This window comes from Podarcis vaucheri, assembly GCF_965113315.1.
Source record: "Podarcis vaucheri genome assembly, chromosome: 16".
NCBI classification, from domain to species: Eukaryota; Metazoa; Chordata; class Lepidosauria; order Squamata; family Lacertidae; genus Podarcis; species Podarcis vaucheri.
The window spans coordinates 26,814,742-26,832,344 of record NC_138754.1 but is presented as its reverse complement, the minus strand read 5'-3'; the positions used below and the strand labels follow the sequence as shown (position 1 = coordinate 26,832,344).

At 48.8% G+C, this 17,603-nt stretch overlaps 2 protein-coding genes across 12 annotated transcripts in view; one reads left to right on the top strand and one right to left on the bottom strand.

The window, feature by feature from the left end:
• Window positions 1-17,603, top strand: part of LOC309521117 (uncharacterized protein) — a 184,987-nt gene that overhangs the window by 161,921 nt on the left and 5,463 nt on the right. The window lies entirely within an intron of this gene.
• The window catches only part of CABP1 (calcium binding protein 1), a 74,940-nt gene continuing 62,908 nt past the window's right edge, over window positions 5,572-17,603 (bottom strand). For 8 of the 9 annotated variants that reach the window (XM_082203363.1, XM_082203360.1, XM_082203365.1 and 5 more), the window contains 5 exons: window positions 14,558-14,588; window positions 11,070-11,213; window positions 9,771-9,880; window positions 8,271-8,418; window positions 5,572-6,158 (listed from right to left, as the gene is read on the bottom strand). In XM_082203363.1, coding sequence (XP_082059489.1) covers window positions 6,133-6,158; window positions 8,271-8,418; window positions 9,771-9,880; window positions 11,070-11,213; window positions 14,558-14,588 — 459 coding nt within the window. In that variant the 3' untranslated portion in view covers window positions 5,572-6,132. Of the gene's footprint in view, window positions 6,159-8,270; window positions 8,419-9,770; window positions 9,881-11,069; window positions 11,214-14,557; window positions 14,589-17,603 lie in introns of those variants that run through there. The other variant, XM_082203359.1, reaches the window with a different exon arrangement.

Genomic DNA, 17,603 nt, shown 5'->3' with positions numbered 1-17,603 from the left:
AAATTTATTTGTATTTTGTAATCTATTGTTGGTGTTATAGCTGTTGTTATCTTTATATTTCATATTTCCTGCAAGCAGCTCAAGGTGACAAACGTAGCTCTCTGCCCATTTCTTTACAAGTTGATAGAAGTTTATAAAACCACACATGGCATGCAGAAAGAAGTTAGAGAAAAGTCTTTCTCCTTCTCTCATAACATTAGAACTCACAGGCGTTCAGTGAAGATGAATGATGTGAGATCCAGGACAGATGAGAAAGTTCTTCACAGAGTTAAGCTATGGAATTTGCTCCCACAGGAGGCAGTAAGGACCACCCACATGGATGCCTTTAAAAGAGGACATAGTCATGGAGGAAAAGGCTATCGGCTATCAGTGGTTAGCAGTCACCATGGTTATGCTCTGACTCCATTGTTGGAGACCGTAACGGTTCTGAAAACCAGTTGTGGGAAGCCACAGGAGGGGCAGAGTGCTGATGAGCTCAGTTCCTGCTTATGGGCCTCCCATCAAAGGTGGTTGGGCCAAATGACCTTCAGGGAACCTCCCAACTCTACAGTTCTATGATTCTATTATTGTGGTTTCGTGGTATACACAAGCTTTGCATGAAGAGGGTTCCCCAGTCAGTTATGCTTGGGTCCTCCTTTCTGGTTTTCCTTTGCGGCATCTGCTTGGCCAGTGGGAGAAGAGGATGCTGGTTTATCCTTGAGATAGGTGAGGCTGAGAGAAGGTCACCTACCTAGTGAGATTCATGGCTGAGTGGGGATTTGAACTCTGGTCTGCCAAGCCCTCACCCAGCACCCAAACCACTGCACCATACTGGTTTACACTGCAACAGCATCAAATAAGTGGCCAGCCAACCCCCTAAAAAACCCCTTCTAATGGAGGAGAGTCCACCAGGTTCCCAGGCAGCTTGTTTCACCAGACCAGCCTTGGCCAACCTACTGCTTTCCAGATGCTTTTGACTACAACTCAGCCCAGCCAGCATGCCCTTTAGAAAAGGTCCACTGCTTTGTGTTAACACCGGTAGAAAGAGGTCCGCTGAGAGACAAGGACTGTGGGTACCACGAAGAGCTGCAGCAACAGAAGTCAGATTGAAAGTAATGGATCTAAGTTAACCATGTCCATTCAGTGGGTCTACTCTGAGTTCGACTAACATTGGGTGCAAACCATGGTTTTTATCTTTAAAAATATATTAGCCTTTTCTATAACAAAATGGTGTGAATCCCCAAATAAATGGGTTTAACATCAGGGCAGCAGAACCAAACACCGTCTTACTCCTGCAGTCATGATGGTGAATGAGTTTAAAATGCAATATTGCACATGCTCCAAGAGTATTTCTTTTTATTTTCATCAGGGTTGGCAAACTGCTTTGGGAGGCATCTCTCTCTCTCTCTCTCTGTGTGTGTGTGCGTGTGTGTGTGAGTGAGAGAGAGAGAGAGAGAGAGAGAGAGAGAGAGATAAGGGGAACCACAGGCCTGAGGACCAAATCTGGCCCTCCCGGTTTCTCTATAGGCCTTCAGCACTCTCCACAGCCATAACCAAACCCCTCACTGGCCCTGAGTGGTTTTGCCTAACTAGGTAGACTGTGTCATTGAGCTCTGCTAATACCTCTTGTTTGCCTGAATGGAGGGAGTGAAAATCTGTGTAGGAATCAGCGTTCTCCACAAAGGTAAAATTTACATCCGTTACTCCACCCACTTTTACCTCTGGCCCCACCTGCCACTTGTATATGCCTCCCAGAAGGTTGTTTAGAGCACAATGTGGCCCTTGAGCTAAAAAAAGGTTCCCCACTCCTGCTCTAACCTATCAGGAAAGTAAAAGCAGGCATAAAGTTTGGAATGGCAGCAGGGTGGCAAAAGAAGTGTTTCTTATGTGCATCTCACAACTAATACACACAGCTGTCTGAAGGAGGCACCATCAGGTTGTTAAGACCAGGGTCCAAACTTTCCTGGCTGCACTCCTAGCTGCAGCACATAGCTAAAGGCAGAACCATGGGGGCAAGTCACACTAGTATGGAGACACGGCGCTTGCATGCTGAGCTGCCTAGCTGGGCGGATCCTTGCTCCGCTTGTGTATTGTCTGCAGGGCAGCTTGGAATCTCTCCCAGTGCTGGCCGGGAGATGAAAGCAGAGGAATAATCCCTGCAATGAGATTATTAGATTGAAGGTTTAATCCCTGAACCTGCCTGTACAAGAAAACAGCCTCTCTCCTGCTGAATTTGGCTTCCGGAGACTGAGTTATACAGAGAAGGAAGCCATCCTTTGGTCTGCAGAATGGTAGGGCAACTCTCACACTCTGGCTTATTCCCATTTTGGCTAAGGCTGGTCCAATGATACTTGGGCAGGTACAGGAGGGCTGGGTGGCTGCACCACCAGTGGATGTGAACTGTGCTTTATAATGTATGTTGGAAGTAGAGCGCGTCCTTGAAGGCCAGCAGGCCCAGTGGTATCAGCACCTAAAAGGGTTGCAGCTGAGGACGATACCTGGCTGAGTCAGTCCAAGGAGAGTTGCTGCTGCTCCGAGTAAACCAGCCTTCGCTAGCTTAGTGCCTTCCAGATGTTTTGGACTACAACTCCCATCATCCCTCGCCAGCAACAGTCAGGGATGTGCTTGCTACGGAGGGGGCCTCTTGGTTGCTCCACTGTCCTCAGAATCTTAAGGGCTAGTGGCCCTCTGTGCCACCCCGTTAGTTGTGCAATGCTCTCCCCCCAGAGGTGCATCGGGTGCCTTCAAAGTACAGCTTTTGTCAACAGCTGAAAACAAACCTCTTTCTGCTGGCCTTTCCCACTAGAGAGGTGTATTTTAAGACCCATCCTGTTCTTGTTATTCTGATTTGTTTCAAACTGTTTTTAATATTGCATTTTTATTTGTTGCGACCTGTTGCGGGACCTCGGCGTGAAGGGTGCGTAATAAATCAAAGTAATAATAATAAATACATCTAGAGCGGGGGTTCCCCAAGTGGGCAGTATTTGCATTCCCAGGGAGCGGTGGCGCTACCTAGGGAGGTGATAAGGGAGGTGGCAGCAGAGTTCTGGAGGTGTAAATGGCTTTCAGACTTTGAAAATCACTGGATGAAGTTTGTCAGTTTTGTGGAATTGGATTTTGAATAAATGTGCATTCATTGTTGTTGTTTTGGATATTATGGTGCAATTATCTTCCTTAGTGGGTCATGCCTACTGTTGTTCTGGATAATATTTTTCATAGGGTAAGGTAGAGGCAGTGCTTTTTTTCTGGGGGTACTCAAGGGTACACAGCACTAGCACATCACCCTCCCAATGTTCAAAGCGTGGCATTTACTGTAACAACTTCATGGTGAGTACTGGCGTGTCCCCCTCCCCCAAAAAGAGCACTGAATAGAGGGCACTGGGGATGAGCTTATGGAACCAAGGTGGCAGCGGCTTGAAAAAGCTTGGAAACCACTGCTCTAGCGAGCAGACAATACAAGGTTAGCTGGGCCGATGATCAGCTCCACAAGAAGACAGTTTCATGACATATGTAAGAGCTGCAGGGCATATCTTCAATCAACTCAGTTATGGTTTCCCCACCCCTTTTTCAGTTATTGTACCATCAGAAAGAACGTGGGGTGGGACTCTGCTGCATTTAGAATATTGCAAACTGTTCTGGTAGTTCCTCCTTAACCACAGTTTGTTAGAAAAGGGTAGGAAATATCAGCCAGGAGTTGGAGCCTCTTACCTGCATAACCAGGGATTTCTAGTTTAGAAAGAAAAGGCCCAGGAGCTCCTTGATCCATGTTGGAGGTAGAGGGCTGTCATCTTTTTTGCCCAATAGTTGGGCTGGCATCAAGGCTCAGCATGGTCTAGCACCTGCCAGGAGGGCTTACACCCCAGCAGCAGGACCTGCTGACAGGATCCTGCTCCTCCCCTCCACCCCTCTCAGCCTGCTTGCTTGGTTCATTCACTTCTTACTCTTACTCTGACCCAGACTGCAGCAGTGGTGAAAGAAGGAGGGTCAGAAGATGCCCCTGGTCTGCTTGCTGACTCACTGGGCTCTGCCTGGCAAGCAAGCAAGTAGTACCAATGATGATCAGGAGGAGAAGCAGCAGCAGCAACAACAACTGGTGATTACAACACCCTGAGGAGCGGTTAGGCTCACTTAGCAAAGGGGTCCATGGAAGGTATCTTGCTGACAGGCCCTCTGGAACCTGAAGTGCCTCAGCTTCCTCACACCTGGGACCCACTTTTAGTCCAAACGTTCATTTGAGGACTTGCTTCTTAATTCATTGCTTTTTAAAAACCATATATTTCCATGCGGAGGCTGTGACTGAGCTTAGGTTAAGCTGAGACCCGTCTGTGGGTTCTAATCCACCAGCTGAAAAGATCATTGGCCCAGGGCAGGCATGGGCAGACCTCATGCTTGTCAGATCTACTCAGTGATTGGTTTCCCCCCTACTAGAAACCCAAGATGTACCTTACAGTGTCAGGTGGGAAAGACTTAAAGCACATCTCCCCATGTGTCTCTGCAATAAATCCTGGGAACTATAGTTTATACACTGTAGCTCTGTGTCTGCTTCCCTCCCCCTCACTTTGTTCTGCTGCCACCAAACCCTATGGGGTCTAGAGGTTTACTTAGAGGGCTGGATCAGGCCCCCAGGCTGCTGGTTAGCGACCCCTGCAATAGACAGTTCTTCTAAGGATATATGCTCAGGATTGTGCTGCCTGGTGTGTTGTGACTGCCACTAGAATGGACAAGAGATCAACGTGTGCTAACATGCTTCCTCTTCTATCTGTGGCATCAGGCAAGTGATAGCTGTGACTGCTGGAATTTACTTTGATTATGCCAGGCTCTAAGGCTGCCTTGGAAATGTGACCCCTGGCATCAAGCTTGCTGGTTTCAGACAGAACTTCTGCCCCACCCATTCCTCAGAAACTGTAGTGGAAATAATTCAAAAGAATCCCAGAAACTGTAGTTTAAGGGTGCTTGGAATTGTAGCTCTGTGAGAAGGAAACTACAGTTCCCATGATTTTTTGGGTGTGTGTGTGTGTGTGTGTGTGTGCTTTAAATATATGGTGTGGATGCAGCCAGTGAGGCAAAGGACATGTTAGTACCCTTTCCCCCCATTTTGATGTACAGAAGCCAAGTGGACTAGCAGCTGATTCTCTCTTCGGCACTAGCAAAGCGAGCATCCTCCACGGCACCTAAGGGCTATTGGTTAGTTTGTGCGGCACACACAGCTCTGGGTTTCAACAGAGGGATAAAGAGGAACAGATGGGGAGGGGCTGCCTTTTCCTCATCAGTGGAGCCCTGATGGATCTGGTCAGTGGTCCATGGAGTCCAGCCTCCTGTTCTCGGAGTGGCCAGCCAGATGTCTTGCAAATGGAACCTGAGCAAAACAGCACTCTTCCACCTGGGATTCCCAGGATTAGCATTGGGGGCTTTTACTGCCTCTGACAATGGAGATAGGACAGAGCCAACGAGGCTTTCCTCCTCCTCCTCCTGCTCCTCGCACCTGCTGTCTCAAGCAGTTGTCTAATGGTAGGGCCGGCTCCATCGCTGTCGCCATCCCCACTGCCTCAAGCCACCTCTCCTCCTCCCACAGAAGAGCCAGGCCTACCAAAGTCTTGCTCTTGTTATTTATGTTTTGCATTTCAAAGATATATTTGCTCTCATTAACATAACCGCAGGGAGACACAAGAACATTCCGGGGAGGCTATAAATAACTCAACACAGATGATTAACAACACAAGGAGGCATGAGGCCAATACACAGTCAGTTCACCAAGGAAAAGAGTGCAATCCGTGGCAGGCACCAATCCCAGGTGGCTTTTTGCCATAAGCCACCAGTTTGAGAGAACCCCTTCCTTCTCTTTCACCTTTGCAGTGCTTGCCGGAAGAGTCAAGGCAGGGAAAGAGTTGTCACCTTCGCTTGCAAACGTGGCTGGTCCTGGAGCCCAGCGTCACCCAGGAACGCTTCCAGTTGCTGGAGATTGTCTTTTTTCACAGTGTGGAAGGGTGAAGGAGCATCAGGGCCACTTTGGGTCAGAGAGGCAGGTTGGCGTCTTGCACTGTCTCGAGCGCAGCCAGTGCGTCAGCCTTTGCATAGGAACATTGGGGCTGGGCGCTCCATTCAGGTCCTCGTCTTCCCTCAGCTGCTGATTCATTTTCAGCCCAAGAACCATACTCAGCGGGACATCATCCTGACAAACTCTGCAGGCAAGAAGGAAAGAGAAAAAGGAAAAAAGATCCACATCATACGTTTAAAACACATTAATGTAGCACTTCAACAGTCCTAGCTTTCCCCAGTAATACTGGGAACTGTAGTGCATTCCTCACTAGGATGATGAGATATGTCATCCAAAACTGGTTTGAAGTCCATATTTTGATATCAGTTTCATAATTTTTGACCTGGCAATATATCGCAAATCATGATGTGCATGCATGCTATGCAAAAATCACAGTGTGGGGGAAACTCTGAAGCCAGTCAATGCTTCTCGCGATTCCTGCAGCCCCTGTTAACTCTGCTGGCTCAGTTCTCCCCTGCTTCCTGTAGCAGGCAGCGAATCACAAGAGCAAAAATCACGATGCAGGAAAAACCATGAAGCCTGCCAATGCCTCTACATATCTCCATCTTTATTTCATTCATCATGATATATTGATATATCACAATGTTTAGCTGGTGATAAATCAATGTTGAAAACCAGTTTTCGCCCAGCCCTATCCTTCACAGTGCTACAATTTCCAGCACTCCTAACAAACTACAGTTCCCAGGATTCTCTGGGGGTGTCATTTGCTTTAAACTTATGGTACGGATGTGTCAATAGAGAAGGAAGGTGCGTAGAAAGTGGCCTTATACTGAGTCAGGATGCTGGTCGATTAGGGCAAGTAAGGCACTGCTTTGCTAGTCTCAGTCTGCCCAGACATTCTTCCAGCTGCCTGCCTTCTTGCAACTAAGTCAGGTGGTGACCCTGTTTGTCAGCTTCCTCCTCCTCCTTAGTCTCAGTGTTGCCCCTTGTAAAACAACTAGAATCACTTAACTATCATAGGCTCTGGTGCCACCTACTGTTGGCCCTACCAGTCTCTGGTGCCACCTACTGTTGGGCACCAACCACCACTGCCTACACCAGCCTCCGCCAACCTGGTGCCTCCATATATTTCGGCTACAGCTCCCGTCAGCCTCAGTCAGCACAGTGTGTGCTCTTACCAGCCCCAGCATCAAATGGCCATACTAGGGTCTGATAGGAGTTGCAGTTCAAGACATCTGGAGGGCATCAGGTTGGAGAAGGCAGCTGTAAAGCACTAGATGATCTGAGGGCTGTGCAGGAATAGTGATAATGAATAATCAATCACCTGCTGCTTCAAGCACTGAATATTATTCAGGACATTTAAAAATAAAATAAAAAATATCTTCCTTTGGTCTTCACCAGCTTCCAGATAGCAGCTTCTTAGAAATGTTGACATTATGAACCAACTCAGTTGAGATTGGTCACAGATGCATGAGAGCCAAAAAGCTAAAGGAGGTTCTGTGGAAGAACGGTTTGCCTGACCAGGGAGTGGATTTGGCCCTTTCTGCAGGGGGTTGCATGCCCCCTTAAGGATCAGGTTTACACTGTATGTGTGTTTTATTGTTAGATCCAGGCTTGCTGTTGGAGGTCCAAATGTCCATGGCATGAAACACTTTTCACAAGTTTAGGAGATCCCCAATGGGCAGAGGTCGCCTGGCCACAAATATCCAGGATGTGTTCCTCCAAGCCTCTCTTTCTGGCCCTCAGGACTCTCCCTAAGGCCCTGCTCCGCACCATTATTGAGTGCTTTTGCCTGCCTCCAATGTTTCCTGCAAGGACAATTCCTGACGGGACGTATTGTCAGGTGAGTGCCAGGAGCAGGTCAGTAATAACTCACAGTGAAGCTGACTCTTTATTCAAAGAAACAAATAGCTCAGGAGGCCAGGCTTAACGAGCACAGCAACTCTTCCTGGTAGATCTTGCCCCAATGAGGCAGTTGTGAGGACTGAAGGCCCCTGCCTTCCCATAGATGCCTCAGCCTCCTCATCCCCTGGTTCCTTCTCAAGCAATTTGAGACTCAGTCAACAGGTCTGTCTCTGCTCCACCCTCTTCATGCCTCTTCTGATCCTGGGAAACTGGGGGGGAGGGCAGTTGGTTGCAGTAGGAGGGCATTCCCTTGAGGTTTACCCAGCTGGTGCCTGCTACCACTCCTCTGAGTCCAGCTAGTTCATGACTCACGTTGGGCATGCCCTTCATTGGAACCAGGTGCAGATCTGCTACTTGTCCAGTGGGAAACCCCTCACTCACTCTCTCTCACCTTCAAAATCCACTCGTCCGTCTCCATTCAGGTCGACGTCCCTTATTATATCTTCTATGTCCCGGTGCCCCACTTGCTGCCCGAGCAGCTTCTTCATTGCTTCTCGTAGTTCATTGGTGCTGATCTCTCCATCACCGTTTGTGTCGAACTGCAAGGTAGCAACAGATGTCAGGGACTGTTAGGATGGAACTGGTCAGATTTCTCAGGACCCACCCCTCTCATCTCCACAGTTTCCAATGTCTTTTCTCACCTCTTGAGCCACTCTGGCAAGAACATCACCTGATTGAAACCAGACTGGTATCTCTGCTTTTTGCTTTAAGTTATTTATATCCTGCCTTTTGTGAAAAACACTTTAAAGGTGCATTGCAAAGGTAGGGAGGAACCTGTCCACCCCCACCCTCCCCCAGCTCCCACCAAGCTCTGCTAAATGTTCTGGATGGTGAGAAGTCTAGCAATATCTGGAGGAGGGCACAGAGGAAGATTAAAACTCACATTTTGATTTATATTAGACTGCCCACATGCAATTCAGCTTTATTAGTTGTTCTGAGATGCTTCCCCATTACAGTGGTACCTCGGGTTACAGACGCTTCAGGTTACAGATGCTTCAGGTTACAGACTCCACTAACCCAGAAATAGTATCTCGGGTTAAGAACTTTGCTTCAGGATAAGAACAGAAATCACGCAGCAGCAATGGGAGGCCCCATTAGCTAAAGTGGTGCTTCAGGTTAAGAACAGTTTCAGGTTATGAACTGACCTCCAGAACAAGTTAAGTTCCTAACCCGAGGTACCACTGTACTGCACTTTTGCCATCTGGGATGCACCCTTGCAGTATAGCACAACAAATGTGGGACAAATGCTCCCCAAACATTTGTGGTAAGGAAAGTTACAGGCTTTCAGCAGGAAGTTATAGGACATGCACTGACTGAAAGCAAAGCTATATGTGCATCCTGAAAATTTTGCAAAAGTATTGAGAGTGGGATCACACATAACTGCCCTGATGTCACCAGGAACACAAATCAGGAATGCATACAAAAAAAGGAGTGTCTGGAGGGGTCCTTGGAGAAATCCATGGCTCTCCATGGCCACGAGCCATGATGGCTACGTATGTTGGAGGCAGTGTGCTTCTGAATACCAGTGGCTGAGAATTACAAGTAACTAGGAATTACAAGAGTTCCTGCTGTGCTCGGGTCCTGCTTCTGGATTTCCAGTCAGGGCATCTAGCAGGCCACTGAGATAACAGAATGCTGGACTAGATGAGTCCCATTTGGCCTCATCCCACCTCAGGGATTTACCTTTATTCCCTGCCTGTGAGCTTCCACAAGGCATCTGATTGGCTAGTGTGGGAAGCAGGATGCCTGATCCATTTGCAGGATACAGAGATGGGTTGTGCATATGAGGAGCTAGATGATATTTCAGGTATCCTGATCCCAAGCTGTATACCACCTTGGACTTGTAGATAGTTTGCAACACACTGAAGGGGCTGCACAATCTGGTTCTCACCTCCCTGAAGGCATCGCGTAGCTCCTTGACCCCAATCATGTCTGCCGTCTCTGCCAGAAGCTTTGGTCCCATCAGCTCCACAAAGTCATCGAAATCTACGTGGCCACCCTCTAGGAACACAGAGTGAGGAGGGAGTACAGTAAGATACTGACCACCATTTTAAGAAGAATACAGACAAATTGCAATGGGTTCAGAGGAAGGGCAACGAAGATGGTCAGCTGTATGGAAAACAAGTCCTGTCAGGGCAAGGAGAAAGAGCCAGTTATGTTCACCCTGGAGAGGACTCAGGGGAAACATGTTTTCAAATACTGCCAAGAATCCACAGGAAGGGGTCCCATTCCTGACTGTGAAAAAAGGGAATATTGCATCCACGGCCTGAACCCAACTCAGTCCTACTTACAGTAGACCCACTGAAATGGATGGATGTGACTTACTTGGCTGTGCTGTGCCTCCATGGCCAGAGACAGTAATGCTTCTGAATACCAGTTGCTACAAATCATAGGAGGGGAGAATGCTCTTATGCTCAGGACCTGTTTGTGGGTTTGATGTTTTAAATCAGGCATCCTCAAACTCAGCTGTTTGGGAACTGTAACTCCCATCATCCCTAGCTAACAGGACCAGTGGTCAGGGATGATGGGAACTGTAGTCCCAAAACAGCTGGAGGGCCGAGTTTGGGGGTGCCTGTTTTAAATTGTTAGAAGCTGCCAAGAGTGGCTGGTGCAACCTAGTCAGATGGGCAGCATATAAATAATAAATTGTTGTTGTTGTTACTAGCAGAACTTAGTTTGATACAACCCCAGGTCAACTTTCTACAGATTTCTTTGACAACCCTAGTTGGAATAATCCAGTCTGCAAGTTTGCCAGAGTGTGGAGTACAGCAGCCAAGCATAAGCCTAGTCTAGAAGTGGCCTGGGGAGTTGTGCTTGTGCAGAAAGGCAGCCCAAAGGGAGATGATGAAGAAGAAGAGTTTGGATTTGATATCCCGCTTTATCACTACCCTGAGGAGTCTCAAAGCAGCTAACAATCTCCTTTCCCCTTCCTTCCCCACAACAAACACTTGGTGAGGTGAATGAGGCTGAGAGACTTCAAAGAAGTGTGACTAGCCCAAGGTCACCCAGCAGCTGCATGTGGAGGAGCGGAGACGCGAACCCGGTTCACCAGATTACAAGTCCACTGCTCTTAACCACTACACCACACTGAGGAAGACATTGCCCAGAAGACTGGAAAAGCCTAACCAGGAGTGAGAGTGGCACTGTGGGGGGAGGAGGGATGCCCCCTTGGCAGGTGGCTGGCACTCACGGTTCATGTTGATCTGCTGGGAGAGCTCAATGAGTTCCATTTCCGTTGGCATGTAGCCCATGGTGCGCATGCAGTTGCCCAGGTCTCGGCAGTTGATGTAGCCATCCCTGTCCTTATCAAACTCCTTGAAGGCTTCTCTCAGTTCTGTTGAGGTGAATCCAATCAGAGAACGTGGCTGTCAGTGGAGGTGGCAAGGCATGTTCCTTGCTACGAACATGGCCTGGAATGAACCCACTTTGGAAAAGAAGGGCCACAGGTCATCCGTGGCAGAGCAGCTGCTTGGCATGCAGAGAGGGCCATGTTCAACCCTCAGTGGCATCTCTAGTTAGGGCTAGAAATTTCTCCTTGGTCTGAAATCCTGGAGTCAGTGTTGACAGTGTTCTCAATGTTTTCAACTAAGGGGTGATTTAAATAGGATGCTACCTTATACTGAATCAGACCTTTGGTCCATCTAGTTCAGTACAGTGGTACCTCAGGTTACAAACGCTTCGGGTTACGAACTCCGCTAACCCGTAAGTAGTTGCTCTGGGTTGCAAACTTTGCCCCAGGATGAGAACGGAAATTGTGCGCGGGCGGTGCGCTGGCAGCAGGAGGCCCCATTAGTGAAAGCAAGCCTCAGGTTAAGAATGGACCTCTGGAACAAATTAAGTTTGTAACCTGAGGTACCACTGTAACATCTACACTGACTGGCAGCAGCTCTCAAGGGTTTCAAGAATGGAATCCCCCCCAGTCTGACCTAGAAGTGCCAGGGATTTAACCTGTGACCTTCTGCACGCCACTGAGCTATTTTCCTTACCGCTGGGGTTGACTGTGCCTCAAATTAATGAGTAGGAGGAACATACCCTGTGGATTTTCTGTCACAGGCCCTGGGCCTGTTGTTGTCTAGGTCCTACTGCAATTGAGGCTAAGCTGTGTGAGGTGTCCACAAAATGGACCGTGCCGTATGATTTGACATGTTGCTGGCATGGAGACAGAAAGGCGTGTGTGAAAGGTCTGTGGCAACAGAGTATTTTAGCATTGCCTTCCCCAGCCGGGTGCCTTCCAGGTGTTTTGTACTCCAGCTCTCATCAGTCCCAGCCCAGTGCTACCATGTGTCTGATCCACATGGAAGGAAAGGGGAGGCCAGGAGTTCCAAGCAGACAGGAAGGTGAGGCACCAAGATCAGCACCTTGGAGAGGGACATATAGGTGAGTTTCAGGAACATGGTCAGTAATCCTACAGCTGAGACACAACACACAAGTTGTTTCAGCAGTGTCCTGGAGCAACTAGGAGATCTTTATAGCCTGTGCTAGGTATTCATTGGCCAGAAGCCTTACTCCCTGTACGCTGCATCTGGCCAGTAAAGGGCTACTACTTTCTGCTTCTAGGTCCTGGGGTTTCAAGCTGTGGGATATCTTCTCAGGGCTCTCCTGACGCTAGAGGAGACTTTAGACCAGGCTTCCTCATACATGGCCCTCCAGATGTTTTGAGACTACAATTCCCTGACCACTGGTCCTGCTAGCTAGGGATCATGGGAGTTGTAGGCCAAAAACATCTGGAGTTTGAGGACGCCTGCTTTAGACCAATCCTCGGCCCCTCCTCTCTTCTTATGGTTCTTTGAACTGGAAGTAAACTGGACAGTCCTTGAAACAGAAATAATGCCTTCAAATACCAAGGCTGTGCTTCTCATAGTACAGGAGTGGGGAACTTCAGGCCCAGGAGCTACATATGGCCCTCTAAACCTTTCTATCCAGCTCCTGGGACTCTCTCCCTGAACCACACACCCTCACTAGCCACACCTCTCAATGACTCCAGGTCACAGTCTCTGAGAGTGTTTTCACCTGACTGGAATGCATTTCATGACCTGCTGCCCCAGCTAAGGAAGGCACACATCTGATAGCTGTCTCTTTATTGACAAGTGAAGCACCTACAGCAGCTCCCCCAGTGCTCCAGATATACACATGCACCCATAATTTTAGCCTCTGGGCAGCTGTCCACAGATCTGGACCCTGCGAAGCAGTTGCAGAAATAGTGGGCCCACTCCCCTCCTTTGGCTTATATGCCCTCCTCTGATGGATTGTGTGCCCGCAAACTGAGATTTCTCCTACATGGAAGTCATTGCTGCTCTTCCCTCTTCAAGAGCCTCTTGATTCTAGATGGCGAGTTGACCGGCTGTTCCCTTGTCTGAATAGTTTCATCTTCCTCTACCACATCCTGCTTGCCTTCCTCTGTCTCAGACTGCCCTGACTCTTCCTCCTCCCATGGGCTTGGCTCCTGCCTTGTGGGTGGCACCTGACCCCATTAATTGCTGGTCCCCTCTCCTGAGTTGCACTCCTAGCCCCCGGCCTTTGCCACACACTCTTCGGACCCCTGCCAGTCTCTGACAATGCGCCCTGGAACTCTTGCTAGTCTGGATGGAGAAGAGAGGTGTTTTGTTTGTTCCCCATAAAGAAATGTGAACTTTAGTCTGAAGAAGGTTCCCCACCTCTGGTGCAGTAGGATACATAGCTACCCTAGTTTAAATAAAAACATGCACCTCCAGATGGATAGTGAGACAATGCAACTTCTTACACTTCCTCAATTTCAAGGAGGCTAGGACTATCAGTGGCTACTAGGCAGGATAGCTGTGCTCTGCCTCCACAGTCAGAGGCAGTAATGATTCCAAATACAGCCATACCTTGAAAGTCAAATGGAATCCGTCCAGAAGTCTGTTCGACTTCCAAAACGTTCAGAAACCAAAGCACAGCTTCTGATTGGCTGCAGGAAGCTCCTGCAGCCAATCGGAAGCCATGGAAACCCCATCGGACGTTTGGCTTCCCAAAGAACATTCGAAAACTGGAACACTCACTTCCGGGTTTTGATCGTTTGGGAGCCAATTTGTTTGGGAGCCAAGGCGTTCGGGATCCAAGGTACGAGTGTTTGTAGGAATCCCAGGAGAGGAGAGGGCTCTTGTGCTCAGGTCCTGCTTGCATGTTTCCCACAGGCATCTGGTTGGCCACTGTGAGAACAGGATACTAAGCTAAAGGGGCCATTGACCTGATATTACAGGCTCTTCTTATGTTCTTAAATAATTTGTGAATTATCATTCAGGTCGGTACAAAACCAGGAAGTGAGGGTGGCTGGCATCTCGTTGTTGGAAACCCCAGAAAGCCAGCAGTGCTGTTTCAGCAAAAGCAGCATATGAGCATCAGAGCTGCCCTGCAGCCGAATCAGGCTAAAGCTGTGATTCCTAGGCTGCAAGGGGTTGGACTAAATGACCCTTTGGATCCACCTTGCGACTCTGAAGTTCTGTGATTCTAAAGGCGCATGTAGTCCAGCCTCTCACGGGGACTACTAGATGCCACTTGCAGCTGCCCTGCTCCCACTCTTGTAGCCTTGTAGCTGGCATTCAGCTGGCCTGCTGCCTCTCATCTGGAGGTATCATATAGCCTAGCTGTCACAGTCTTAATCCACTATGAATTTATGTACTCCATTTTTATAGGTATAAAGAAGACAATCAAGAACCTTACCATCTATTTCTTCTGGCCGTAGCTCTCTGTCCTGCAAGGGAACAACATCAGGGATTAAAGCCAGCTCCTTCAGATGAAATCAGGGTTAAGGCAGGAGCCTCTGAGCATATGTCATCCCATTGGTCCATCAAAGCCAGAGTATTGTCTCCTGCAGGCTTCACCAACTTGGTGCCCTCCAGATGCTTTGGACTCCTCCTCGCTACAGCCATATTTTCTCCTCCAGCACAGCCATGCTTGCAGGGGCTGATGGGAATGATAGTCCAAAATATCTGGAAGGCATCAGGTTGGCCAGGTTGGTCTACTCTGACCAGCAGCAAATCTTCAAGATCCCAGGTGGGGACATAGGGTTCTTTTCTGGCCCTGGTTCCAGAGAGAGCATGTTGAGTGGAGATGTTGCCAGGAATTGACCCTGGGACCTTCTGCATGCAGAGCAGGTGCTCTGCCAGTGGCCTACTGTCTCTCTCCCAAGGCAAAAAGGCACATGGAAGAATTAAAACCCCATGACATTATCCTTCCCAGCAAGTGAACCTGAGAAAGAGCTGCCTTTCTGAAGCCTATCCCACTAGCCATGTTCTTCCACATCTCAGATTTACACCAGCTCATTAGAGATGCTCATGCCAGAGAGCCAAGATTGCCTTGTTTCCAGGAACAGAAAGTGGAAGGCAGAATTAGGCTGTTGGCCATGATGAGCTCTGCCTGGAAGAGCTGGGAGCTGCTGGTACCTCCCTCCCAGCAGCCGGCTAAACTGGTGGAAACATCTCGTGCCAGTTGAGCCCCTCCCATGTTGCCCTGAGATCTCAAAAAACAAACAAACCCTGGCTAGTAGGAAAAAACTGGGGCTCTGGAAGCTGTAGGCACCATCTCAGGAGACCTAGGCAGCTGCCTTCTACTGGGTCAGACCATTGGGTCCATCTAGTTCACAGTTTATCTACCCTGACTGGCAGTGGAGAGCCACGTCTGCTCCAGGGTTTCAGACTCAGAAGTCTCCCCCAGGCCTACCTGGAGATGCTGCTGGGGATTGGACCTGGGACCATCTGCATGCAAAACAGATGCTCTACCACTAAGCTATGGCCCCATCCATTCCTCAGATGCCTAGGGCAGAAAGGCAGCTCCTGAGAGAGACTGGAGCATCTGCAGACAAAGGTAACATGAGACAATGATTCAGCCCAGGCAGGAAGTACTTGCAAACGCCCAACATTTTGTTTTCAAGGGTAGATGGGATGGGTGGAGAAAGCTGCAGCAAGAGAAAGGAAAGCCCAGGCTGGAAATGCACTGCTGGCTGCCCAGGAAGAAGGGGCAACATCTCCAGATCTCCAGGCAATTGAGGGCAGAGGAAGGTGGGCAGACCACTCCCAGTTCTCAGTCTCTACCTCCTTGCCCCCATCAAGCTGCTCTAGGCCCACAGCAGGTTCCCACAAAAGGGTGTCCTCCATTTCCTGGGTCTCAAGCCCACAAAGCTAGTTCCCCACTGACTCCTGTGCTTGTGAAAGAACAGCAGGTGCTCAGAGTCTCCTTGCAGTGGGGCAAGCCCACTGGGTTGCAGAGGGGTGGGCCAGAGATAGGGCTGGGGAAATCCCTCCATTTCGGTTTCTCTCAGTTGCTCATCTGTCCATTCCGAAGTTCAGTTCTCTGCATTTCCACATCAGTTTGTGATTGTTATTTAAGAAAACAAAAGCCCTAATGAAAATTTATCAGCAATTTAATGTAAATTTCTCCTAATCAACTCATTATTGTATGCAGTTTTGCCTAATGTAGCACATTTTTGCAATTCAGCATTCCCCTTACATAATGCATTTTTTAATGTTACAATATGTGCATTTTTCTGGACTCGCATAAGCATTTTTCACGTGTTGCTTAGCTGGAGAACTGCACTGCAAAATTAAGAGAGATGTGGATTTTTCAAAGGACAGCCGTGTTTTGGTTTGTATGTTGTTTGGGAATGTGCAAATTAGGTAGGATTCACTCTTCAAGGAGAAATTAATCACATTCCTGCCCGCTCCCTAGCCAAAGCAAAGATTCCTCTCTCCTTGTCGGAGGAGGATCTCTTGAGCTGAAAATCTCCCTCACCAAGCCAGCAATTTCAAAGTGTGCCATTATCCAATTTCTCCTGCTGCTTTTATTTAGGCTGATCGGAAGGGGTGGCGGCAGTAAACCTTAGTGGCAGTTTGCCTGGTTCTCTCTCTCTAAGGATTCCCCTCCCCATGACATAGGAAGGGCCAAAGTAAGGGTTATTCTCATTGACAAACCTGGAGCAATAGATGTCCAACTTTACCCCATAAAACAGGGTTGGGGACCCTTTTTCAGACCGAGGGCCACATTCCCTGCTGGGAAAGCTTCAGAGGGCCACATGCCAGTGGTGGGCAGGGCCAGAGACAACAGTGGGGGAGCAACACTTGTAAATGTTACCTTTGTACAGTCAGCCAGTTTCTACACTCACAGCCTTTCTATATACCCTCCTTCCAGGGAAGCAAGAGCCATGAGCAGAGATCAGTGACACATTCCAGCCAGCCAAAAACCCTTTGGAGACGGGCAATGAGGGGTGTTGCCTGGGGAGAGTTCTGAGAGACAGCTAGGGATGTTGGGGGGGACATTTGACCCCTGGGCCTGAGGTTCCTCACCACTGCTGTAAGGTGTCTCAGGAATCATAGATCTGTAGAGTTGGAAGGGACCCCCAGGGTCATCTAGTCCAACCCCCTGCAACACAGGTATCTCAGCTAAAGCACCCATGACAGATTGACCGATGTAATGATTCAAAGTTGGCTCTGTTGATGTGGCAAAGTGAAGGGACAGGTTTTGGATGCTACTTAGCTGGCCCTACCATTAGGACTGGCCCTACCACGAGCCAGAATGAGGCAGTTGCCTCGAGCAGCTGATTTTGGGTGTTGTGAAAGGGCTGCACGTTTGCTTTATTAGCATTGTGTTTTATTGAACCACGAGTACGAGAGGAGAAGCAATTGTTGGATGTAGTGCCGACCATTTCTCCCCCCATTCCCCACACCCCAACCATTCCGTGCTGGGAAGGAGGTGATGGGGATCTCTTGAGACC